Source organism: Poecilia reticulata, linkage group LG1, assembly GCF_000633615.1.
Source record: "Poecilia reticulata strain Guanapo linkage group LG1, Guppy_female_1.0+MT, whole genome shotgun sequence".
Taxonomy (NCBI): Eukaryota; Metazoa; Chordata; class Actinopteri; order Cyprinodontiformes; family Poeciliidae; genus Poecilia; species Poecilia reticulata.
Window position 1 is genome coordinate 29,541,483 of NC_024331.1, and position 27,940 is coordinate 29,569,422.

At 37.2% G+C, this 27,940-nt stretch overlaps 1 protein-coding gene across 2 annotated transcripts; it reads right to left on the bottom strand.

The window, feature by feature from the left end:
* Window positions 1-1,379: 1,379 nt before the first annotated feature.
* ednraa (endothelin receptor type Aa) lies at window positions 1,380-24,530 on the bottom strand. Of its 2 annotated transcripts, none has more exons than XM_008420281.2 (8): window positions 24,510-24,530; window positions 16,204-16,725; window positions 12,349-12,476; window positions 9,403-9,601; window positions 5,767-5,919; window positions 5,540-5,673; window positions 5,048-5,156; window positions 1,380-4,649 (listed from the first exon to the last, which is right to left on the bottom strand). In XM_008420281.2, the coding sequence occupies exons 2-8, from the start codon at window positions 16,675-16,677 to the stop codon at window positions 4,512-4,514; spliced, it is 1,335 nt and encodes a 444-aa protein (XP_008418503.1). In that variant the 5' UTR covers window positions 16,678-16,725; window positions 24,510-24,530; the 3' UTR covers window positions 1,380-4,511. The 2 variants fall into 2 exon arrangements, with proteins under 2 accessions (XP_008418503.1, XP_008418495.1); XM_008420273.2 differs by lacking the exon at window positions 24,510-24,530 and adding an exon at window positions 18,310-18,576.
* Window positions 24,531-27,940: the final 3,410 nt, after the last annotated feature.

The window sequence follows — 27,940 nt, forward strand, 5'->3', positions numbered from 1 at the left end:
TTATGACGTTGCTCAGATGACATACAAATTGCATGTTCCAAATAAACTAATAATAAACTACAAAAAAATATTATGATTTTATTATTATTTATGGTTAATGTTAGATTTTACACCAGAATCAGCTAAAATAAACTAAAAGCCAAATTCCTGACTAGTAGCAAAATGTTTCACATTCAAACTTTGATGTTATCAACTAAATATATTTATAACAATGGCTAAAAAAACAATGCAACTGTAAAGCTTAACTGATCTGCATTAGATGCTACAGGAAAATGATTCCTCACATTATGATCTCCATCACCTTTGGCTCTTTGTAGCCAAGATTGTGGTAATGTGAAGTAAGTAAGTGCTGATACAGCATTTCTTTTCCCCCCCAAACATCTTCCAAATAAAGAGCTGAAATAGGCATGTTACACAGCATCATCCCCATTTGGGCCTAATTGTTTATTTTGTTCAGCTGTCATTCATTGCTGTCGTCCAAATTAATTATAACAACAACCAAATCTATGAGCTTTGTACAGAGAAGCTCTGCGGCCTTTTGAGATCCCCTGTTATTTGTTTTTGGGTTTATTTCAATTCATTGTTGGCAGGAAGCAAGGTTCCCACCAAATTCCAGAAATAAATCATTCTCCCTCTCCTTAGGCTTTTCTCACACTCGGAGCATTCGCCTTCACCTCTATCCAGCCTTGTTCCAATGCTTCAGTCTACTAATATTTATTTGTCTATTTATTTTTCTTCCTCTGTGCCTCCTTTAATCATGGACTACAAAGCAGTGATTTCCAGTGTTTTGATTAACAGGTCCTCCAGGGTTGCGATAAGATAAAAATGAATGACTTTATATGAACAATATGAACAAAATGTTTGTGACCTGGCTGAGGTTCATGTCCAGAACAAAGTGTGATAAAGTCACTGTTACAACGACCTGCTGGCTTAYCAATAGGTGACATACTTGGTGCTGTTAAATGTCTCCTTTTGAGAGAAAAATAATATAGAAATAGGCTTAACACTTTCAAAAAGTGTCTAGAAAACTATTTTCTAGAAAGAAAGGTTCTTATCTCTTTTGTTACTCGGTTTCAGAGGCGTGCAATATGCTGTTATGACATTAGTAGACTAATGCAAACCTTTCTGTGGTCAAACTTTGGTCTGGGCGGGAGAAATGCGAAGTGAATTACAAGTATCGAATTCCCACCATCCAAGCGGTTCACATCCTCTCTGCTGACATTAGCAACCCTAAGGGCTCAGTTTGGGAGTAGGTCACAGCGAGCTTTAAATCGCTCCCAGACGCCTCTTTCACACAGACACAGATGAGGAACTGAAAAGACGCTTTGATTTCTTTGACAAACCACCATGACATCTTCATAAAATAAAAAGTGAGACTGTTGGAAGAGAAAAGCGATTTATTGGTTCAAGCAGCATCACTGACATGAATGTAAAACAATGAACACACATTACTGATCACAGGTTATCACAAATCGCTTTGAATAGTGGTATAAGTAATACTTCAACTAAAAGACTTTGCTTGTTCTTCTGTACACAAGTGTGCAAAACACCCAAGGTGTGCAAGTAATGGCGCACGTTCATGCAAGTATACATTCAAACTCACAGGTTTGCATTTATTCACATATCAATGAAAGAAAATACAAGTATATATACAGTGTGTAAGGAAGCTATTTTGACAGAAAACATTAATGTTTTGCTTTAGTGTTAAGTAGGTGAGTATTTGTTCCAAGTCTCATGTTGAAATTGTAGCTAAAGGGGCTAAAATGTAAAGCTTTACCATTATTTTGTCTTACAAAGGAAGTACAGTGGACCCCTGCCTATTTGTGGTTTTTTACTCGCAGATTTTTCAATGGAACGGAACTCTAAGTATTTATGGAGCATTCAGCTATCTTGTATTTTTTTTTTATTTTTTTTTTGTAGAAAAAAATTTTCTGGAAAAAAAGTGCAACTGGGGAAGCTGAAATACCTATTTGATGCACTATTTCTTGCTTGCAAAGCAGCCAATCCAGGAACCGCTTTCATCTTCCTTGGCAGTGATTGGCTGTACCCTCAGAGCAGAAAATAAAATGCAAATTAAGATATATTTGGTGTTTGTACTATTAAATTTTTAAAGAGGGTTTCCAGTGTTTCAGCCATTTACAGCTGGTTTTGATCCCTAACTCCTTGCAAGATTTACCGGTTTTCCACTGTACTTGTATTGAATCAAAAATATAGTTACATTGTGCACAACATTGATAATTAGTCAAATCCTTCACTTTTACATATGATTCTGGTTGATAACTGTTAGCTATTTGTTTCCTTTTACACAACCCACCCATATTTTATTTAAGCTTACTTCCTCTCATATAAATTACCATACATGTCTTTATTTCAACTGGTGGTTGTATGGATTTTAAGCAAAATTACTTTCTGACTGTAGCATACTAGTATTGTAATGAAGCTAATGTTGCCTGAGTAAAATACTTATTACTACTATGATATAACACTTTATAAAAGTGAAGCTATTAAAGAGATTGATGTTCATTTGGTTATACAAGCTTAGATGACACTTTACTGTTGCATTTCTATGGTAAAATTCACAGTGTTGTGATTAAAAAGCTAGTTTGTGTCTTTTTTTCAGTATAGATTTCTTAACGATTTGAACAGAAAATGGTTTGATTTCTTGGAAAACCGAGAGAAACGTTTAGAGTTCGCTCTTGTATTTTACCCAGAGATTCTTGTTGCAGGAACAGTGGTGCACAATTATGAAAGAATCAAGGGCAGGTTTTAGGTCACCTACCAAAAGTAGCTAAAGTGGTTCAAATACCTTTTACGCCAACATTCAAGAGAGGGAACAACCCAAAGCTGATAGTTGGTATAGGTCAATTCAAGGACTAGATAGCTCAAGGAGACTCGGCAGCCAGACAATTCAGGCAGCTGCGTTGTTTGTTAGCATAAAGTTTCTCTCAATAAAGGAAGAATTGTTTTACTTTTTTCTTGCTTTCAGTACAAACATGAACTAATAAACCGTAGTTACATTATTAAATGAAATCAATAACCACTTGCTCCAAAGATTTTCCATGCCTAAGGAAAATTAGCTGCACACTGACAAGTTTTTTTTTCCTCAATGTCTGAGCTAAATGACTGAGTGTTTGACTGTACTGGCCATCTGATCTGTTATTAGTATTTTCCTTCCAGATCTAGTTTTCAACCATCACATGTCCAGCATTAGTTTATAAGTAGATGGACTTATGGAGTGTGAGTGGTGTTATTGGTGGTGCCCTTGAAACAATCATGAGTTAAGCACATGGTAACTCTGCTTCCATTAATATTTTTTACACAACCACGTCATAGCTGGTTAAAGTAAAAAAGTCAGAAGAAACTTGCTAGTTTTGACACAAGTGGCCATTTGCTATTAGGGTGAATTATAGATGCACTGCTCTTGCCATAGCGCACTTTTAATCCCTTTGCAGGTTGCCTGTCTATTAGATCTCCAAGCTTCTGCCTCTCACGAAATAGTTATCCTAACTTCCGTCTTTGTACTGGGCACTTGCTTTAAAAAGCATTATTTTATCACCATATGAGCTCACATTCAATCTAGAAATGTTGCCAGGATTTTGTCTTTAGCAACTTTCACCTGCACCGTTTCTTTTTTCACATATTTCACAGATTTATACATGGAAATTAATATTACTGGCATGAGCTACAATCCCAAAACTAAAATAAAAAGCTGTAAAAGTGACTGCATATACATGACCTTTATAAAGAGTTTAGAAATAACAGGGTTGTAGTTGATAATCTTACAGATTTATGCCAGTTCCTTGGAAAGATTCTTAGCACTGCAAAATCTTGTAACCCTTTACTTTTACTATACACAGATCTGTGTTCACATTACACTTAAATTGTTCTTCTGGCACAGTTTTATTTTTGTAAAAATCTTGAGGGATATAAAAGAAACAGTATCCAGCTAAATGCAGTGAGTATAGGTCAAATAAATTGCAAACCTTTAGTCTTGTCTTGACGATTATTGTCGTTTGAGTCAGTAACATGCCTGCCTGGTTATTAATCCCAGTGAGTAGTAAACTTCTGGGAACAGCATGTACACGTGTCTCAACATCGTTCTCTCCGACCGCCAGGAGACGGCCTTTTCGTTCTTGTTGCATCCTTCCCAGTGGTGCTGCCCTTTACAGGAACAGCACGCTTGGCTCCTGATAGATTAATTTATAGAGTTCAGCTGTATCCCTTTAAAGAGTCCTCCTCCTCTTCCTCATCATGCTTCTCTTCCTCCTAGGCTGCTGTGTCACTGCCTGTGAGTGTGGGAACAGAGGGGTGGGGTTTCTCAGGAAGCTTGGCCCTTCTCTGAGATTCAGGAAACTCACTCCATGGTTGGTTCCTTGTATTCCAGTTCCAAATATTCTTTCTTCCAGATGGATTTGTGCCCTCAGAGTACAAATTATGCTTTCATATACGTTTGTATTTTCATATTTACATTATACTTGCGTTTTGAACTCATTAAAACCTCCAGAGAGCAATCAGTTGCTGTCTTTCCTGATACTTTTGTCAGTGTGGAGGTTGTTGGGTTCTGGACTTTTACACTGGACACTGGTACCATTCACGAGTCCAATGCTGTTCAGTTGGTTGTCAGAGTAACACCAGCAACACAAGCACGACTTGGAAAACATAAAAAGAGAGAAAAATGTACATTTTAGCATGGCTGTATTTATCCATGGGTTTTTCCATATGTGGACTTATCTCTTGTTTGTTCCCACAAAGCCCTTTAACCTCCAAAGTCAGGCAAAGGTTTATCTTGGGTAACATTCCCTTGACAGACATTTACAGACTGTGACCTCAGCCTGTGAAGTGACTACATATATCATCAGGCTGCTTTGGCTTTTTGCTCATGGCATGTCATCACTACGAGGCCTCTGAGTCATGGACAAGAGGATTGAGTTCACTGTTTGTGCTACAGACCAGTTTAGCTCAAAACAAACATGATGTGGGGGTTATGTGTTAAACATAATCATGTATGTGTATATATGTGTGTATGTGTAATAAGAGAGAACCTCACCTTGAAGCAGTTTTTGAACTTCTTGCTGACAAAGTATAGAATGATGGGATTTATGCAGGAGTTGATTGTTGCCAGGTTGATGCCGAGGTGATCCAGAACCAGCAGGAAGCTGAAAAGATAAACATATCTGAAGATCATAAAGTATTCTCTCTTGGAGAACTCATTTTTTGTGAAAGTTGTGACGTCAAAACATAGTTGCCCCCACGCATTTTTCAGTTTTGTTTTTGTTACACTGAAAGTGTTTTAGATCCATCCATCCATTATCAGTATCCACTTATCCTTGCAAAGTCAAGCGGTCACTGGAAGAGGGCAGGGTACATCCTGGACAGGTTATGTTTTGGATCATTTTATTTTTTTTACACAGTGTAGTTTTCAAATGAATAATTAATTTTGTTGAGGGAAAAAATATGCAATACAACTGCCTGAAAAGGTAGAAGCAAAACAATGTCGCAGCCATAAGACATCCAAAACAGGCTTAAGCACAGTTATTACCTGAGTAGTTCACAGCGCATGTTGTCTTTCGGGCGGTAGACCATCTTCTTTAGAATCCTGCTGAGGTGCAAAGGGAACCAACAGAGGGCGAAGATCAGCACAAGGCAGAAGACGGCTTTGGCCACCTCCCTCCTCTGCAAAGAGAAACGCAAGATGAGGTTCCACCTTGTAAAGAGGAGGCGTAGAGTCATAGTTTATTTGAAGACGGAATCAAAGTATTGCCCAACCTGTTTCAGGTGTTCACTAAGCGCGATGCGGAGGGTGCCATTCCGGTGGTTCAGCATCTCACAGGTCATGAGAGTGTAGAAGATGGCGGTGCAGATAAGTGGGACACAAAAGTAAAAGCCAAACAGCCACCAGTCTTTTGCTTCTGTGTAGAACTAGAGAGAAGCAAACACAGTGATGGACTCTGTTACATTTGAACTGCATTTATTTCAAGGTTTACAGTAGTTTGGTCACCTTAGAATAGAGTATCTGTGGGGCTGAAAGCATCTCAACAGCCAATGTTTTACACAAATCCTTACCTAAGGGCATATTCACACTAGAAAAGTCCTTTGGTCAGGACCAAAGGCGGACTTTATTTTTTTAATTTAATGTGGATTGCATTTAAATTGAGATTTTTAACATCCGAACAAAAATTTGTAAGCAAAGCCACACAGATGACAAACATTGCTCCTGCTAGACAGAAATGACGGGGGTCGGGACAGATCACAGATCCGGAAAAACCTAACTTCGGAAGTCCTGCATGCTGCCCATTTCTTTTGCACGTATTTGTGAAGAACAATATTTGTCAAGAACAGCTAATACAGGTTTGTGGTGTGATATTAATTTTGGAAAGGCATCTGCAAATTCAGCTGCAAGCTGAATAGGGAAAGATGGCAACAGTGGCTGGTGAAGACCATACTGACATACATTTCCTGTAGTTGGTCTGGATTAAGGCCAATCTGTGTTCACAACCAAAGCAAACTGCACTAGAATTCATTTGGAGGTGGTACAGTTGTTTGGTCCTCACCAGGATTTGCTTGATTGTATTCACACATGCACAAAAGGTTTGACCCAACGGGAAAACAAACTCTGATTAATTTACAGAGGACTAAATATGCCGGGTGTGTATACATCGTAACTGAACTATGTTCATGGTGCAGCTATGGCTTATACCTGAAACTGTATTTAAGTCAAAATTGATCATTACTCACAGTGACATGGTGAAACAGTATAAATCTCACTTTTCTTTATCCAGAAAACACCATCTGGTTGCTGTTTTGATGTGAAGTGAAGTTTATAGGAATTTTGGTCAGAAGTAGCAAACAAAGCTGGTTCCAATTATGCAGCGTATAATACAAGCCTGTGGTTCTGAAAAGGTACGATAAATGTGCTATCTTCAAAACCGAGAAGATCTGGTCTGGCCTTCTCACACAATAGTTGTTTTACTTCATAACCCCACTCATAAATCGATCATTATGGGGGAATTTTGCCATCCTAAATCAAAGTACCCCCACTGCCCAACCACCACCCCATACATCATGCAGCGTGTAGAGAATTCAAAAGTAAAACGAGCATTTAAACTATAACACATTCTCAGAAGTTGACACTATATTCATATCTGGGAGAGATTACAGCAGTTTTGTGTGTGGAAAAGCACATGTGGCTACTTGAGGGCTAAGGCCCCCATAATTGCACTTGGCCAGCAATCAATTATGTGTGTCAGGCATGTGGAAAGGCCACAATCACAAAGAGAGAGAACAAGGAAGAAACATTACTCTGTTCAAATCTGAAAGTGAGACTTTACTCAAAATATTGGCTGAGTTGGTTTATTTTCCAACACTGAAATATCTTTTTTACACATTTTCGTTCATGTTCTTTATGTAATTGCAATGGATAGCAATAATTTTAGTTGTTTATTGAACAACCGCATAATGTTGGAGTTGATTGCTTCAGTGTTGCATTGATGGACATGTCAGCTGTCCATAAAAAAAATAAAAAAAACTTATTTCAAAGAAATATTACGTCTTTGAGATGATGGAGACATTACTCAACATGTTAACTTTCACTTCAAGTAGTTTCAATGCAGGTCTGGACTTTTTGTCTCTTCAGTGATGTTTCAGTTCTATTTTCCAAATTTTTAAATATCTACCATTGTTCACTGTCTTGACTTTTTAGTTTCATAAACTGTCAAATAGCAAAGAAAAAAATTATTGAAATATTGTGCTATTTGATTTTTTTTTCTTTTTAGAAATTCAGATGTTTGAAGAAAGTGAATTTTTCTGTCATTGTTGCAGTATTTAAACTTATAGGAAGATTGAAATGTGGTTTACTGCAGTCTGCACTTAAAGCAGTTGGAGAATGTATTTCCTATTTGCATGTTAACTAAATCAGCTTCAACCTAAAGTGGTCTATAAAAAGTGTTTAAATGGTCTATTTTAGTTTCTACCTCAGAGTAGGAACTGTGCCAGTGTAAGTGGATCCATCTGTAACATGAGGTTGTGTAACATAGGAAGTGGTAGAACCCAAATCTGGTGAATGTGTCCTATGAAGGGAGAAAACTTTGCCCACACATACTTCTGAGTGTAGCAAACATTTTAAAATTAAATATATACTTACATTTAGTTTAATATTTTTGTACTACCAGTCATTTGAGAACACTCAAAATCTGAATTTGTTTGTTTGCTTGTGAACATATCGCTGAGTGCTGATCACACTAAATCTGGATTTAAAAATTTTATTTTGTAGTGCAACAAGAGGCACAGACAGGAAGTGGATATCCTTTAGGTAAAGAGCCTAAACTCTCTGAACTTGGTGTTTCCTGTTGCTTCTCTTCTGTCCGAAAGCTAAATGCTGAGGTAAAACTGCAGTATGAAGAAAATCCTCCCCTTTTTTTTATTGCTGCAACAACCAAGAACCACAGAGCCTCGGCACAATTTTGAGGTGGGTGGCCTTCTCCCACGCATTAAACTCTACGCCACTGGCAAGTGCAGCGTACTTTGCTTCTAAGCAGCTTAAGACTAATTAAGTGTTTAAGACAAGTGTCTAGCATTTATGCCATTTCTATTTCTTTTTAAATTACGTCCAAGAAGCCACATAGTTTTGTAATCTTTTATAAATAGTTCTCAATGTTTTCTGATAATCTTTCAGTTTTTCCTTGTACACTGTCCATTTTCACTAAAGACAAAAATTAAAAGTGCAACAGAAAGTCATAAGATTTAAAATCATAAAATGTAGATTTTTCAAACTATATTTACAGGAACAAAAGTAATAATTGCAAGAGTAAAAATCATAACTTTAACTTTCAAAGATAGAAAGTCGCACTGTTTTTCTATGGAGGCTTGCTCCAGTATCTCATTATCATGACTTAGAATTTCATAATTATACATTTGAAAGTCTAAATTATGATGCTGGATCTCAAAACAGACTTTCTCTTAATTGTAACTTTAAATGTAAAAATTTTGACTTTAATATAAGTGATGTGGAAAGTCAAAATTATGTCTTTTAAAGTTGAGATTATGACTTTCCACCTCAAAATTATGGCTTTGAATCTATAACCTCGAAAATCAAAATTATGTCTCTGTAGATCAAAATTATTGCTTCATATCATAATTATGACTTTAAAAGTCTAAACTATGACATTAAAACTCAAAATGATGACTATCTGTTGGGCTTTTATTATTTTTCTTTAATGTAAAAAATGGACATTCATATTAATGGGCTGAAAAAGCAAAAGATCTAAAAAAAAAAAATCAACTTGGTAAAACATCACCCCACAGATCACTTACTGTATGCCAAGTTACCAGCCAACTAAAATACCACTTTTTCTGTTAAGCTCAAGTTGAATTGAAAACAGGAAAAAAAGGAATATAATGGCTTACCCTCATGAAATCGCTTTGTGGATTAAGCATGCAAGTGCGCATGGTGGTGTTGCTGAAGTTGAAGGTGACCATGTCGAAACAGACGGCCTCAGGCACGGCCAGGATGAGAGACAGAACCCAAATGGTCACGATCTCGATGACTGTGAGGAGAGGGATGCCCACTCCCTGCACTCGGCTCCAGGATGCCACGGCTCTGTACCTGCGCGACAGGCAGATGCACGGATAACCAAAAGGTTATTCATGATTAACTGCTTCTGTTAATTTAGCTGAAATATATTATTCAGGAACAAGATTGAGTGAAAAATAATAGATGGATGAATAGAAATCTGATATTTCGAATTTGAATACTGGAAATGTAGGGTTAAGATTAAATTTATTTGTGAGAATGTGGGCTTCCTATAAGGTTTCAATAACCTGGGGTGACCACTTCACATATCCATCCATCCATTTTCTTACACCCTTGTCCCTCAGTGGGGTCGGGAGGGTTGCTGGTGCCTCTCCAGTTAATGTTCCGGGCGAGAGGCGGGGTCACCCTGGACAGGTCGCCAGTCTGTCGCAGGGCAACACAGAGACACACAACCATGCACACACACACTCACTCACACCTAGGGACAATTTGGAGAGGCCAATTAACCTGACAGTCATGTTTTTGGACCGTGGGAGGAAACCGGAGTACCTGGAGAAAACCCATGCATGCACAGGGAGAACATGCAAACTCCATGCAGAAAGACCGGGGCCGGGAATCGAACCCAGAACCTTCTTGCTGCAAGGCAACAGCTCTACCAACTGCGCCACTTCACATATCCATTCTATTATTGTGTTCCATCTACAATGTGTGATTAAACATTAACTTTTAAATTTACATAAATTTGATTTTTATGTCCATTTTAGCTGCAAATAATCTCAGTTTTGTTTTCAGTCACTGATTCATGAACGGCACTGAAAAATGCCATTTGTTTATTAAATGCAACAGCTAACAAAAGTGACTTCCTGCCTGCCAGCATGCCAAACACAACAAAATGCTCAGTCAGCAGACAATCAGAATTTTAGGAATTTATGAGGCGAGATGATCAATTGTTTATTTTTAATATCTAATATTTATATTTTTGTGATGCCTCCAAACAGGCTGGCCCATGTTGGCAGCGAGGTCTCTCTGTGTTGGCTTGTGTTTGCTTGTTTGTTTCATTAATGGAAACCACTTGTCGAAATGTTTTAGTAAAACCGTGCATCAAGATTTTATGGCAAAAATAATATATTTTTCATGATACATTTGAATTTCCCTGTTGAACAACATGGCGGCATTTATATTTCACTAAGTGGAAATGTATCCACCTTTTCCTCTACTTGTAGCGGTGAAATGATGCAAAGGTGACAAAGATAGATTGTAATATGTGCTCAAATAGATTTGCTATGCAGTTCCAGGAACAAATGGAGATGATGTGCTTTAGGAATGCAACCGAACAGTTCCTGGACCTTCCTCATAATCGAAGTTATTAAAACTGTCTGGCTGGTTGAACCTCAGAGCCTCTTGGATGAGGTTGAATGTCTTACGGCATCTGCGAAGCTGGATAGTGCATTAAGTGACATGCAAATGAACAACAGCACTTCAGGACCATAACTTATTCATTAGAAAAATATTTTAAGGCACTATCAAACTCATTAGCATGCTGGCTATCAACACAGCAAGTAAAGTTGACTTCACAAAGTGTACATATTGCATAGTAGCGCTTCATGTAAAGATGTGTAAAGCCATATAGTGCAGAAGCATAGCTTCACACAAGGAGAAAATGCAACCTTTAATTGGAATATAAATGCATAATGTGGGAAAAAAAATGAACCGACCTTATGAGATAATTAGAATATTCTTTTCATTATTTCACTCCTGATATATAAATATAATAGACACATTTATGTTGAATTCTAATTAAAATGGGAAAGAGAGGAGAGCATGCTTTTTTTCCTGCAAAACCAAAACCAAAATTCCCACCGAAGATGTTTAAAACAACATTTTAGATGGCTAATGACAAATGTTAGTTGATAATACAGTTTTAGAGCAAAATGCTTTACATTTGTTTAACGGAAATTACAAAGTGCAAACTAATAAATAGTTTTCCAAAATATTCATCATTTACATGTTTCTGGTGCCCTAAGATGTGAACTGAAACAGATTGGCAGCTTGGACTCACCAGCCAGTCGTGCTAATTTCCAGAAAACCTCCATCCCCACATAAAAAAGCTGCAATATTTTTCAAGAAGCTACAACTTTTATTTATTTACTTATTTGTTTTTCCTTTGTTCTGAATTTTGGTTTTGTTGTGCGTCCCCCCGGGTATCTACTAATATCTGCTCATCTCTTTACTAACTGGAGCAAAGTGTCCATAAAGGCAATTTAATTTCTAAAGCATTGTACACTTCTTTACCATGGGTTTCGGATGATCTTATAAACAACTGCTGCAAGAGGGGTTAACAGGAGCAAAGGGATATTTTGTAATTCAGCAGAACAAACTCATAAGTAGTACTGAGTCGATGGCTTTCCCAAAAGCGATCATCTAGTCTTCCTGTCATTGTTAAGGAATGTTTTCCATGTGGTCTCTTGTATAAATAAGCCAAAAGCAAAACTAAATCTTGAGCAAAGCATTTGCTCTCTATGTGAAAAAAAGATGCCAAAGGGATGCCAAATAAATCAAATTATAATTTGTTTCTAAAAATTGGACTTCTATAGCATCAATTCTGAGCTGTAATTAGTAACTTTGTTCAAGAACAAAAAAAAAATATGTTGCATCTTTACAAATGAGGAGACATGACCATGACAGTATAAAGGCATTTGGATTACATATATTTTCTTAAACTTAATTTCCTTTTCACTTTCCCTGCATTTCAAACAGATTTACATTATGGTTAATATGTTTCATATGTTTGTGCTACTGAGGAGTCTGACAGCACTGACCTGTCCACACTGAGGGCACACAGGTTCAGCACTGTGATGCCAACGGAGGCCTTCTGTAGGAAAGGCACCAGCTTGCACAGACACAGGCCAAACCAGTGGTCATCAAAGGGAAAACGGGATGCCAGGAGCTGTGGGAAAGAGTCATTATTTAAACAACGCTACACAATCTGCTGGTTATTTCTCGGCACATATTGACTGATCTGAAAAAAATCTGTATCAAATATCTGTACGTTATAGATCTCTGGTTCGCTTGTGTTCAAATATGCAGTTAGGTGGTCCAGAGTTCACTTTTTTGACCCACATTAGTTAAATTTCACATTCACACTTCCACAAACAAATCAGACTTTCTAGGCAAATGAACTAGAGTTGGATTAAAGCGCAATAAACTGGGCTGTTGTGAATGCACCCTTTGTCTGCGTAGCATAACATGAGCCAAGAGTTGGGCCACTGCACCATATTTTTGATGTGTAGTTATTAAAATCTATAGCAGCGGAGCCACTCTGTTACATGCTGATGGCAACAAATTCGGAAACAGTCGGAAAGATACAGTTCTTTTCTGTTCTAGACAATTGTAGTGTGTGAAGGTGTTTGAAGTCAGGACAAGTTAGAGATCCACAAAATACTGTTTAATAGAGAAGGGAAAGTCTTTTTTAATACATCTAATTAAATTGACATTCTTATATAAATGATAATGGTTCAGCAGAAAAATTGGGGAAAGGTGAATCAAACTGTTCTTTCTGTGAATTCAGGCCCAGATTTTAGTCTCAAACTTTCTCTTTTGGCTTTCAGACTAGAGTTTCTTGCAGAGGTATTGAACTTTTCCACATTTTGCCATGCTTCAACTATAAATGTCAATGCATTTTGTATAATTGTATGCACAATGCAGTGCATCATTATGAAGGGGAATTTAATGGTTTTCAAACTCGTAAAGGTTTATTTGTAATCGTTTAATTGCATGCATTGTAACTAGATCCTTATGCTCTGACCCCTCCTAAAAAGGATTCAGGGCAATCCACTGCCTTCAGAAATCTCTTAATATTAACTAAAATTACATTCAAATGCATTGTAGTTTGTGACTGATGCAGGTTAAAATAGTAAAGTTAATAAAAAAGTTTCAAGGAGTGGTGTAAAAGAAGCGAGAATGGAACTACAGAGCTCGTTGGGAAACAAAGGTATCTGGAAGTCAAACTGACCAAACTAACATCTAAAGTTCATCTGCATTCTGTGCCATTAAAGTTTATATTCTAATCAAGGACATCTTCATATAAACTTTACCTTTGTTCTTTTCAGGTACTTTCCTCTCTTCAACATAAAAACAAAGGAAGAGTTTTCGGAAACGGTGTCCTTATCCCCAGGAAGAAGGGGCAGGGGGGTTGCAACCTTGTGGACGTGGCTCACTCATTGTTTGTGCGCAGACTGCTCCCCCCAGAAGATTTTTAGTTTCCTCTTTGCACATGTGTTGCTCAGACAACAAAGTCGCTGTGCCCCTCAGAGTCCCAAGTTAATTTTAACCAGGTGGCTTTCCTGACTTCTCTCTGTGCAAAATGACGTTCTTTTAATGTGGCTGCACAGAGATTGGTGTGACTGATCCCTCAATCCCGCCATCGCTCTTTATTACTACACAAAGCTTGACAGTGTTTACTGGCATAAATCGAGTTAGGCCGAAAAGGGTCTGCAACTGTTTAGCACATAAGTCACGCAATGTTTCATATTTTCAAGTGGTTGTAAAAGCAAACAACATTGCTGTGAGTCACTTGAAACCACAAAGAAACCTTTCTAAATAAAAAAAAACTGATTTGATCTGTTACTCTCATGCAAATTCTTAGCAACTAATAAATCAGTGCCTTTAAATGACTGAAGTTTATGTCGTAAATACTTTACACAAACACGGGAATAAAAGAACTACAGCCTGAACTAACTGAAATCTCCACATAATTTATGTGCCATGTGTTTTTGTCAGTCATTATTGACTGACAAAAGGAGATGAAACAATCTAGTCTAGAAAACTAGATTTCTGTCTTCTGCTTTGTTTCAGGTCACCAAAAATTCAAGCTATGAAAAAAGAGCATGGTCGTAAAAGTAATTGGTCTCTAATAACTGGTTATTGTCCACTTTTTGGAGAATTCAGCCACAGTTGAGGGTTTTCAAGCATTAACATCCTTTTTTAAAGTAACGCTACACCTCCCAGCAAACTTCACATTGGTCTCATCAGTCCATAAAATATGTCCCCATGTCTTTGGGATTATTAAAATGTTTTACAGGAAAATGTGAGACAGATATTTGTGCTGTTGTTGGTTAGCAGAGGTTTTAGCTACGAAGCATCCATTGGATGTCTTTTTCTGTCTCTTTCTCCTTGTTGCATCACAAATGGTGATCACTGGCAGTGAAGCATGCAGTGCTTCAGATTTTCTTGGTTTTTTTAGTGACCTCCTGAAGGAGTGACTGAAGCACTTTTGAAGATATTTTGGCAGGACAGCCACTCCTGGGAAGGTTCACTGCTGTTTCACGTGGATATTGGCTCTCACTGTGATTTGCTAGAGATCCAAAGCCTGAATTATTTTTAAGCCTTTAAAACCAGATGAGTGTAAGTGACTTCATTAAATGTACTTGAAGTTCTTCAGACTGAGGCATGATGTGTCGCTAGTTGAGCTCTTTTAGCCTACTTCATGCAGTAAAATAGGTTCTATTTTGTGACTTTTTGATTCTACAGGCTAGGTTGTAGCATTGTTAGTGAAATTGAACCAAATATTTTGGCTCATATCAGTTAATTCCTAGGTCAAACATAGGTCCAGCTTAGGTTACCTGTCTTGAAAAATTATTCTTGTATTTACCCAGGTTATTTCTGTCTGATTTGTTTCATTGTCTGAAATATTTAGAGATTACCTAWTACGCTTTCTTGAACAGGTTAGGATTAGTCTACGGGCTATGGCATTTTTTATTTTTTTTTGCATAAAATCATTCTTTGATTATGAGATTTTAGTCTGCCCAATTCTGTCACTTTTGGGCTCCTTTCAGATTGAGTTATTATAGGGTCTCACTATGAATCCAAATAAGCTGCTGCTTGCTAACTCAATTTTACACTTGCAAGTGTAAGTGGGTGTAAACAGATGCATAATTATGCAATCATAAACTTTGAAAAGCACCAGTAAACCCTTCTGCACAATCAACAAGAATTCTCCAAGTGGTTTCTTAATGGTAATTTTACGACAACCATTCCAGCAACCATTGTACAGCATTAAAACCAGCTGATGAGGTTCCTGGATATCTTCTTGGGTAACGGCACAGTGTCACTCAAAAATTGGGAGATATATGAAACTAATCATTATCCAGACACCACAAAAATGTAACTTTTTGGTTTTAGAAGCAGTAGGTACCCAAATGGAAGTGGACTGTGAATTTTGCAAAATAAGTTCTCTATAAGCATTAAATAAGAACCAAAAACAAACAAAAAAAGTCTGCAAGTTGTGAAAATACTTTTTACTTAATTTTTACTGTACTGAAAGTGAAGAATTAACAGAAGTCTTTGTGTGATAGTTAAGTAAAAGACAAGCGGCATGCTTGAGTCCAGCCTGACTCTTGTTTATTTTAAACAGTCATATCCGTTCTCCTCTCATCACTTATCTGACTTCATGAAACCGATAACGACCCTTCGACTGATTACGCTTTCCCGTCTCCCTTTAACCGCCTCCCCCTCCTTTTCCCGTCTGTAATATTCCTGTTTTATCTGAGCAAGTCTCCCTCATTGTTGCTGCTTTTCATCATATCAACAGTATGCAACCAGTCACTCAGCAGTCTGGCTATGAGATAAAGTTAAGAACAAACATAAACACACAGCAAGGGGAGTGAGAGTGCTACCTTGTACGCATTGATTGGAATATCAATGAAAATGTAGATGAGGTCGCCCAGGGCAAGGCTGGCGATGAGGGCGTTGGGCCCGTTCCTCATGCACTTATTCTGGTATATAATCCTCAGGAGGGTGGCGTTTCCGACCAGGCCGACCACAAAGACGATAACTGAAATGACGGTGTTGATGTACTTAAAATAGTTGCTAATTGAGGGATATGCAACGCACTTTGGAGGTGACACTGGTCTCTTCAAGACTGTATTATTAGCAGAGCTGGATCCCAAAGCTTGCATCCGAGCTCCTGGGACAAATGAAGGCAGATCTGGACTGGCGGTGCTGTGGAGACCTGAGGGTTGGAGGGTGGAGTGGATGACTGGCAGAGAGTCCTGGGCTTCCGCTTCCTTTATCTGGCACATTCCTCTGGCTGCCAAACAGGCCATTAGCATGAGCATATGCCGGGCTGCGGTCCCCATTATCGAATACATCGAGCTCTTTGATTTCACTGACTGGAAGACTGCCTCAATATGTTACAGCTGGAATAAAAAGAAACGAGAAGAACAGGTTATATTTTCGATTAAAACTAAAGACTAAAAGCTAAGTAATTAGAAATTTGAGGTGCAGACCCTTTTTTTTTCACTTTTCCACAATGTGTCAACACAAACTATTGTATTTAATACAATAGTTCTACATTGTGGAATGGTTGCGTGATATAGCCTAGAAATAAAATCTCCATTTTTTTTTTCAAACTTTGATTTGTGAATTTAATTGATTTTGTTTTCCTGTAACTAAAAAATACAAATGACAGACAATATCTTACAAATCGGACTTTTATTTCAATCATTCCTTCTGTGAGTTGACCTAAATTCTGAGTTGAAATTTATAGAAACTGTAAATCTGTTTGTCTAGAAAAGATTGTAATTCTTCAATTCCTTTCTAAGCTATGGAATTTGAAGGAGTGCATATATGAAAAAAATCCAGATTTTCTCAGAAATGAAGTTTTCAGGAACAGCAAATTTGATTAATTGATTAAATCAATTTATCTTCTTGTCATACATTGTGGTAAAGTGGAAGGGCAAACAGGCCAACTAGTTTTCTTCCAGAATCATTCTGTATTTAGCACTTTCCACCTACAACCAGCTTCCACATCCTTAATGAAAAAAGCATCTCCATAGCATGATACTGCCACCACTATGTTTTTCTGTGAGAATAGTATAATCCGTTTCATTTCAGTGAATGTTTTCTACCACATATAGAGTTGGACGGTTTTTCTTAAGTTTAGCCTCTCTTCTGCAGAAGGCCAAAGCTTCTCCAGTGATGTAAAAAGACAAAAGTTAAGAAGGTTTAAGAGATACAAATACTCATTTAGAATAAATGTTGAAGCATTATTGTCTCAATCAGGAGTTTTCATGAAGGTTAACGTATTTAAGACTTCAAAAAGGGGCACACATATGGGAGATGCCACCTATAGTTATACTCAGACATTCAATATAAGACATCAACAGAGTGTAAGAAGCACATATTTTGCTCTCACTAATTCCTGTATGAAAATTCAGTTCAATCTGTAATGCCCTGTTTGGATGGATGTCCATTTCTCGGGTTTGCACTTTTTGATTCCCACTGCTCCACATTCTCCCTCTGTTTTTGATTTTAAAAGTTTAAACATGTGGTTCTGACTTTGTTTAAACAAATTAATGTAAGCTGAGCAACAAAAGCACTGAAGTTCAAATACAAAGCAGGCTAAATTACAAAGAGAAAAACAACACATTTAACTTCCTCTTGGATTACGCTCCTTTTCACCAAAAAAAAAAAAGTCAACAAATTTCCTGAAAAATACAGAGCAGTTCATTACACTATGCTGTTAGTAAAGACTTGTTAAAGTTTCAAACTCTTAGATCCACACCGAAGCCCATTTCATCATGTCACGGTGCAGGCAAGTCTTATAGCCCGGAGTTCTTCCTGTTCAAAGTCCCTGCTGTCACCAAGTACACAAAGAACTATTTAGCAGCCAGCCCTTCAAGTAGCATCACAGTTTAGCATCAGCATGACACTGCTGGGATCTGTGACAGCACGCAAACTGATCCATGCATAAATAATAAATACGTTTGGTTTTCACCTACCGCTTCTAAAACGCCTGCCTGGCCCCCTTGGAAACCGTCAGGCAAACTTTCAGCTGAAGCCCCCAGACATCTGTATCACATCACATGAGTAATTAACGCACTATCAAAGCTGCGCCGTATCCCACTTGGTTTGAGCAATGCACCCGTCTGCTCTGAGGTGCCTTCACATTATGGCTCAGAGTTTCCTGTGGAGAGTTTGCAGTATGTCTAAGTGTGTATGCAACATTGTGCATATGTGTGCGTGTGTATGCGTGTGTGAGAGCACCAGCAAGACACTTTGACTGGGTGGGATAGTAGTCTCCACCTCCCTTCGGTAACAGACTGGGCCCCCTTTGGAAACATCACCCTCCTTTCCCCTTTTTCTCAGAGGCACCGCCTGCTGACAGTCATATCCAACAGCAGCACACACACACCCACACACACACACACACACACACACACATGGACACACTGATATAGGGAGGCATTTGGGAGCCCAGTGCTTCACTACTATGCCCCCTTCCTTAAATCCCTGGTACCTCCCCAACTGACCCCCCCTCCTCATTCACATCTATGAGTTGCATACATTACATGCAACCATTTCCTCACATAAACGGCTACAAAGGTCAGACTTTTAGAAAAGGAGACTTTCAGTTAATGTTTGTGTCATTTGAGAGAGAGGAAATAAAAATGCAACAAAAAAGCAGAAGCTCACAATCGATCAGTCTCCACTCTTACGCGCTCCATGTGTGGCCAAATTACAACACCAGTTTACGCCGCTTTGTCGAGTTTCTAACAAACAAAAACAAACCAAAGTAAACAGAAGAACATGTCAAACAAAGCCAAACAAATCCCAAACAGAGAGCGCGCTCCCTGAGATGACGAGATCCGTGAGTGATGGATGGGAAGAAAAAAACAGTTAAATGTCAAGTACTCTTACATCAGCGAGCGTTATGGATTTCAAAATGGACCATCTATGTTGATGGGAGCTGAGAGCAGGAAGCAGGCTTTCAGATTCACTACAATGTGTCTTTGGCTTTGCAAAAAGGCTGACGCAGCAAAATGCTGGATGAGTGGAGCCATTGATTTAAAAATGAAAACACTTGTCAGGATTTACTATTCGTTTGTACGTTTTTCAAATCCCCTTCAGAATTAAGTTATTAATTTTTAAATCAACATACTTGTCTAAATGTACTCTCTCTTATTTCTGGAAGCTGTAAAATACATTCATCTTTTATTCCAATTATTTCACACTGAAAACTAGGAAACAAGTGAAACTCAAGGGTGACACTGGGGGCAGTGGACAGGATGGTCAAGAAAATGGCATGATAAAAAAAAAAACAATCATTTATTTTAAGGCTTTTCTTTACCAAGTCTGTCTCTAATTGTAACAGAACACAGCAATGCATCAAAGCCTTTACTGAGATCCTTACCAAACAAGGTGTGATAAAAATGTAATATTTATTATTGACCAAACACACACATGATGAAAGAGAAATGTAAAAGAAAGGAAGAAACACAGCCAAACATACGCTGGCACACTGCGAATGGCTGAGGTTCGTCAAAGTCAAATGGTGTTAAGAAAACAAGCTGCAATTTCTTTATATTTATATTTGTTAATTAATTATGATTATTTTTCACACTTCAAAATGCTTGGTGTCAGTTTGGACTATGCCATGTAATCTAGTCAAGTCATGTTGATTTGTATTGCACATTTCAGCGTCAAGACAGTTTAAAGTGCTTTAAACCAAAAACGACTATAAAACTATAACCATTACTTTTTGTTAAATTCCATCGTCACAATCATCAAAAAAATCTACATCAATGTTCCAGTTATTATGACTAAAAGTTCTAGATTTTTAATCTTAATTTAAACAAACTGTGTTTTTGGCTGTTTTGCCGTTTTCTTGAGGTTTGTTCTAGATTTGCGGCAGCTAGAAGCTCAATGTTTCTTCTCCATGTTTGGTTCTGGGGATGTAGAGCAGAACGAGAAGACTTGAGTGGTCTGAAAGGCTGGTGCAACAAAACCTAAACCGCTCTTTTCCGGTCATACTGAGCATTCACTGTGTCATATTTGCTCACACATTCATTTGCAGAAAGCACATTGTCAGTTTGGGGTTAAATACTGTCATGTGGTAGGAAAACTGGAATCAAACCCACAAGTTTTCAATCACAACATGAATATTTCTTTAATGATCCACAGTCACACATTTTTGCATTACTTTATGTGAAGTCATTTGGAATTATTCAGGGATAAAAACACACAAGAATGCATTCATGATGAACACAAACTCTTCATAAAGTCTTTTCATTTCTAGTGTCATGCTTAAAATTAACTTTTAAGATTACGAAGTGGTTTGTTTGCGGAGCTGCTTTCTATTTTTTTTTTATTTTGCAACTCTAAGATCCAGCTTCATCTTAACATGAAAAAATGAGGCATATTTTTGAAAAAAAGTCCATCAGGTTTATATAGTAACAATTGTGTGTATGACTGATGATGCATATTAGAATTTAACCCTTATACACATAAATGCCCTCAAGTGGTTAAGTTCAACTCCCCTACTATAGCAGCCACTCCAAGCATTCAGCACACCGAAGTGAGTTAATCTCCACAGCAGCAGCAGTGTGGTATATTTACGTTGTGATGCTCATGCCAAAGAATTTGTTGTTGTTGTCAATAAAATCTGTGGCAGACTGATTTAGCCGGAGAGCCCATTGCAAAAACTACTTCATAAGATGCATAGAAAGTCTATTAAGTTGCATAATTCACTAAGTTCTGTTTGATAATTATTCTTTCATGAAGCATTTTATAGTTTCTTTCATAATAAATAGAAAATTGTTGCACATTGGTTAATATGAGAGTAGTTTACCTTCAAGGTAATTAGGTTCAGGTAATTAGGTAATGCCTATATTTACCACTATTTGAAATTAAAGGAATCATGTTTTCTTTAATTGTATTCATGAATATCTCAAAGCCTTTGAATTAGTTATGGTCAGCAGTTGTAAATATTGTATTTATTGGAACGTAATTTGCTGACAACTTAACCCTAGTTTTTTTTCTTCTGTTTTCTTTCCTTTTTATTTTTTCCCAAACGTCCTCTGAATGCTGGCAGCTTCTGTGACATTTTAACTTTTGGGGGGGTGTGGGGGGTTGGAAAAGTCTTTGTTAGTTAATCCATTAATATATAAATGATGAAACCTTTACCTGCTCCCAGTTGCTTTGGCTTTCATGTTGTTGTTGTGTTGTTGTTTGGATCGCAATCAGGTATTAATGCCATTCTGTCTGAACTCAAAGATGGCAGGCTGCCTGGTAATTCATATGCTTGTTCTCTGATGGCATCTGTCGAAGTGTGCTCTCTGCATATTGGTACATACCCTATGGGAAATTTCAATCCAGCCCCAGACTGAGTAGGATGTAAGCAATTTTATAACTGGGACACTTGCGCAAAAACAGAAAGAACAGAGCGGGGAGCGACTCAGTAAGGAGAAGAAGAGATGGAGAGGGAGGCTCAGAGAAAGAGTTTGAGGCCAATCCTACTGTGACAAGAAGCAGTGACAGAGTGAAGAGGGCTCAGTTTACTGCCTGGATTCATTAATTTGGGACATATGGCTCACACAAACAAAAAGTTACAGCACAGACAAAAACAGAAACTGGGAGTCTTCATGAACCATTTTCCCTCATGTTCTGATTACCGCAAGCACTTCATTTTAAAATGAAATATTAAAGATAAAATTAACAGATTAGTTAGAAAAGGAGTGAATTCTTGACAACAATGAGATGATGTAGTTGTAAGTGATGAAATGAGCCTTTGGATGCGATTGTCCTCCTGTTTGAAACTTTTCACAAAAGGCCTGAAACATTGGAAATAGTAAATTGGCCATAAACTAAAGGCAGTAAAAAATGTTCGACATGACTGCCAAAACTGCCTAAATGCCTGTTCAGGAGGATCACAAGTCATAAATGGTTATGTTCATTTTTTAATTCTTTATAGTGAGCATGCATGTCAGCAATTAGCATTTCAACTTTCATACACTTTCGTAAAATTTAATCTCTCTTCAAGCATTTTCATGGTAAGTTTTCAAACTTTTCCAGCACCACACTACGGAGATAAAAACAATACAAATAAACTAATGTCACCGTTGTATTACATCACTTATTACTGCTATTGACAATGTATTGTGGTAGTATTCTGCATAGCTGGGACGAACTAAAATATAACAACATTTTATGCTTTGAAAATTCTCCTTCACACACCTGACTGGTCTGAGGACAAAATACAAATTTAAGAAAAGAATCCCCCAATTTCAGTAACTTTAATGTATAAAATATAAGACAACCTTTATTTCACCTACACAGATCAGTCATTGAGCCATGACAATCAATAAATATTCATTATATTGAACAGACCTGTTTGTGTTTTTCTTAAGCACATGATCACTTGACTTCAGAGTCTTTTCCTCTAAATGTTTATTACGACCTTATTACAAAACTGTGTCCATAGAATATTGATCACTTTCAATTACTTGATACAGAACCCCAGAATTTAGTTGAAATTCAAGCATCTTCATGTATTTGAAGCACCCACCCGAACTCTCTCTGTCTGTACGTGTTATTTCTGCAGAGAGGTTTTAAATAAACAGTATGTATTTTTTAGTGTCCTCCCACCAGTAAAAGGGCTGCAGTGCAAACTATAAGGCACTGAAACGTTTTGCACTAAAGGATATTCAACTTCTGCTTCGTATCTCAGCTGCATACCAAGCATCAACCTCCTACAACCCCAAAACACAAGCCGGTATAACTGATTACTCAGTTTTATCAACATCTTACATCAGGGAGGAGCCAAGTCTGGATGTAAGCATTGTGTTGTTAATATAAAATTTAAGGTAATGTGCAAGGAACCTCTAAGAAAAATGTAATAATTAGCTAATAAAAGAGGAGTTATGATTCCTGTTGAAGGAATATTTTAAAATATATGAATGGAAAGCATATGAATTATCAGGCAGCCTGTTATCCTAGAGTTGCGCCACCTTTGGCGACAGCATCGTGGAGCAGCTCTGTTGTGTTGTTTTGTTTTTTCATCTTTTTTTTTTATCATTATGCATGAATGTCATCACCACGGTATTTAAATGTTTTAAGCACAGTTTGCATGAGCCAGACATTCTCACGTCAAATGTGTTTTTTATAGATTACCTCTCACTGGTCAGTTTCAGGGCCAGTTTTCTGTGTACATCACACTTATAAATGAGACCCGTGGAGCTTGAAGCAAATATCCAAACTCATGTCATTCAGGTCAAATACTCTGAGGAATGAAGCTAATATCTCTGCTGTTTGCATAACCTGTTTCAGAGGAGTCAGTGGAGGTTATTAAGCTTTCAAATTTATGGCTATGACACATTCTCAGACCTTCTCTGGAGAGCGCATAGATGTTAATATAAACCAAACCGACTTTTGAAAACATACAGAGCAGGACTACTGCTATAATTTCCAAACCTATTACTAAATCATATGTGTCTGTTGTTCTCTCATGAGCAGTTACTGCCTTGACGCATTCCTAGTTCTCATCTGGCTCTCGTCAGACAGACCCTGAAAGCACTGATAGGCAGCAGGACGCTCGGTTCATCTCGCTTGGCTTTACACAAGCCCAAAGTTCACAAGTGCATGTTCAAAATGTCTCAAAATATCTCCATATCAGGGGGACCAGCAAAAACTGTTTTGGAGGGTGGAACAAAGTTATCTTCAGTGACTTTCATTTCCTAACAAATCTTTCATTTCTCTTATGTTCTTAATGTTATTTTTCAGATCTCTCAGGAATAAAACATACGCTTAACTGATTTTGTGATCAACACTTTGCAGTCTTTTCCTCAGATGGGCTGGCTTTTTAAAAACATCTGTGGACAATCTGAACATAGCATGCTACTTGTAAACACATCTGTGAAGGCCAAGCGGCCAAGACCAAAGATAACAAACATCAGTCAAGAAAAACTGAAGAGATTTCCACAATGAAACTCCAGATGTTGCTCAGTTCAGTCACCTGATGGAGATGTAAGATCACACATTTCAGCACAGTTTCATGTACTAAAATCAAAAAGTTTTTTTGTATTTTTTGTAAGCCTACATTCAGAATTGAATGAGTTTTTCTATATCATGTACAGAAAGGTAAAGAAAATAAATCAAAATGTGCCTTTAGTCTTTTTCTATTTTCAGGTTAGCCTGCACCTACCTCTTGTCTTGTTCCATATCTGTCTGCAGCTAGCCATCAGATCCAGTTGCTATTTTGGTTGGAAGAGACTCATACCTTACTCTCCTCCCCTCTCTTCAGGACACTTAATCCCTCCACTTATTTCCCTTGATTGCTAGCGGTGTTGTTGTTGCTGCTTGACGTTTGGCACTGAGCCCATTTGGATTGGATTGTTTGTGTGCCTGAAGAAAGGGAACCACTGAAGGAAATGCTTTTTATGTCTTGAGTAAATAAGAAAAGGTTCAAAAGCCAGTACTTTCAGTGAAAAGTATATGGTGAGATAAAAAAAGGCTTAATTGATGCTGTCTTAACAAGTTGCTGAATACCTGAACAGAAATGGAAATGTTAACTTCTTGACATGTTCGTCTGTTCAGCTGGAAAACAGTGCACTGCTGTAGGAACAGTATTCATCAATATCAAGAAACATCAAAGCTTAAAACAGCCAAGTTTTTTTTTTCTTCATGTTCTTTCCATGATTGCACAAAATCTTTCTCAGATGAGATTCCACTGCTCTTTTCCTGCACATTATTATCTCATTATTATTAGCAAACAAACTTTGTTTGTGTTGCAAGGTGACATGCGAAGCTCAGCTGGGGTTGCTAAGTAATGTGCCAGTGTAGATCGTCATTTAATAATTTAGAGGTTTTTGAAACGCCTCACTTTCCAGGCACCAAAACACATTCACTTATAGCCAAAAATGGCTTAGTGTTTCTTTTTTTATTATTTATTTTAGGTGCTTGGGCTGTTTCTACTAGGCTATTTCTGCCCTGAATAAAAGATATAAGCTGGACAGGAAGTCATCATTTTGAGTTTTAAAGTCATAAATACAAGATACTGAAGCAGAACAAAAGCAGCTTGAGTTTCTATCTCATAATTATGACTTTGAAACTCAAAATTACTTTTATTCTTGAAATTCTAACTTTTATCCTTGAAATTATGCTCTTCATTATCATAATTATGACTCTAAAACTCAAAATGGACTCTTATTCTCATAATTATTACTTTGAAACTCAAAATGATCACTTTAAAACAAAAAATTGAAACTTATTCCCAAATGTATGCCTTTTTATCATGAAATTATTACTTTTATTCTTGTAATTATGACATGAAAACTCAACATTTTCACCTTTATTCTCAAAATTATGATTTTTATTCCCATAATTATAACTTTGGATTTCATAATTATGACTTCTTTTTGGGATTTTATTTTTTCTTTCATGGCAGAAATGGGCTTTGAAGTGGGGCTTGATGCCCTTTACTTATCCAAGCACAGGCCCATTCATCTGGTCCATTTTTGGTCTATTGTGCCCTAAAAGAAGCTGCCTAATAATTATGCACACCTTGATATAGAGTGCTGGTCTGATTAGGCCACATCTTCCCTCATCACAGCATTTTTATGCTTAAATCCTTAAGAATTCAAATTTATCCAGCTTTGAGTTAGAAAATATGACCAAAATAATCACTTGCTTCATAATGTTCACACAGTATGTCATTCAACTCGGATAAAAAGCAGCCCATGTGTCATCACATCCCCTTAGAGGGAACAAGAATAGTAACATCAATTTGCATATGGCGCCTGCAGCTGTGATGCATATATCTAAACCCAAATATAAGTATAATCTACCCTTTAAGCTTATGGCTATTACAAACGCCAAGCAGAACAGCTTGGAATGCTTTTTGCAATGGCAGTATGGATATTGATTAAAGTGAATCAGAAAACTTTGTTGTGGTTAAAAAGAGTGTGGTGAGCTAAGTGTAACTAATGGGAACAATGTCTAATTTGTTATCAGAACAATGTAATCATAACCATTATTTAATCCACATTTATTTCCAGAATGCACACATTAACATGAATAATCTGTTAATTAATTAAAGGTGCCAGATTATGAGCTCAATATCCCTGATACATATCAGAGCATAGAAAAACTCTATTGCTGCTTTGACAATAATTAAGTAGCAACCATCATTGCTGTCATTCAGTTTGAGAAAATTGTGATGCCATTTTCAAATAAACTGAAGTCCATCATAGTACAGTGAGCAAAAAGAACATTTAGTTTTCCTGCAAGATAAAGTATTTTATTGAGTTGAATTTTGCATGTTAGACTCTATGAACCTCAGTTAGTATATTCAAATAACAGTTTGCTTTTTTAGACTCAAAGGGTTACCTGTTTTACTCGTATACTCTTAAAACTCATTTTTACTCTTTGGCATTTAATTGATGTTTTGTTTTGTGCTCTGTTTTGTTATTTGTGTTGTTCTTGTGCAGCACTTTAGTGCAGTTTTATACCTGTTTTAAAGTGCTATATAAATACATTTGACATTGACATTACAGCACAACTTACTCTTGCAAAGTTGCAAACATTGTGACAAGACTTCCAAAACAATGTTCGTTAGAGAGACAGAAACAGATTTTCACCACAACACAATACTTTTTTTGTGGTTGATAAACAAACACAGTACATAATATGCTCTAATGCTTCATAACAACAGCCAAGCAGAATTGTTGGACTGAAGATTTTCTCATAATTTAGTTTCTTTGCTCCTCTGCTCTGAAACAAACAGTTTTGTTTATTGTAACTTTGTTTATCAAACAATCTGAATAATTAACTGTTTGATGCGTTTTATTTTTTACAGCTTTGTTATCTGTGTTTTAAACACAATGCTTTTATGCTTTATCTGCTTTCAATCCTTTTTGCTTAATGTCCAGTAAAACCTCTTGGATTGCCTCATGTATAATTTGTTCTGTATAAATAAACTTGTCTTAGAACCTGAACACTTTGCAGTCAGTGAGTCGAATATGAAATCATAGAAGACTGGAACAAACTGGGTTATTGACTCCGAATGCAAAAGTAAATCTACAAGAAAATTACTGAGGTGCCATAAAGTGTTATAAATAAAATGTTATGTGGAGCTGTTCAGAAAAGTCCTAACATATATTACCGCCTCGGAAAAAATTAAATACTGTTGCTGCAGGGTACAGTGATGAGGAAAATGAGCAACCATCTACTGCAAATGAAATGCTCTTGGTTTACTGATTATTATGCTTATGCTTTTGAAAATCTGGTAGGTTCAGATTTTTAAAAGTAGGATCTTTGGCAGCTTTGTGGTCCAGAACATTCAGGTCTGTGGTAACAAACAGATGTCTGGAAAACTGGACAAACTGAAGCGCAGTGGATCCCGGCCTGTTCTTGGTCCAGTATTCACAGATTCACCCATTTGTGTGTCTTTCTGTGAAAATGTCACAAGGGAATATGAAATAACGGGGCATAATAAAACTTGACACACTATTGGGTGATGCTTGCAAAGAAGCCAATTCATTAGCACAGTTAACTTTTGATGCAGATTGGCTGCACTCTCAAGAGCAGAGATGGGCAAGACTGAAGATATTAAATTCTGCAGTAGTGCCAAGACGG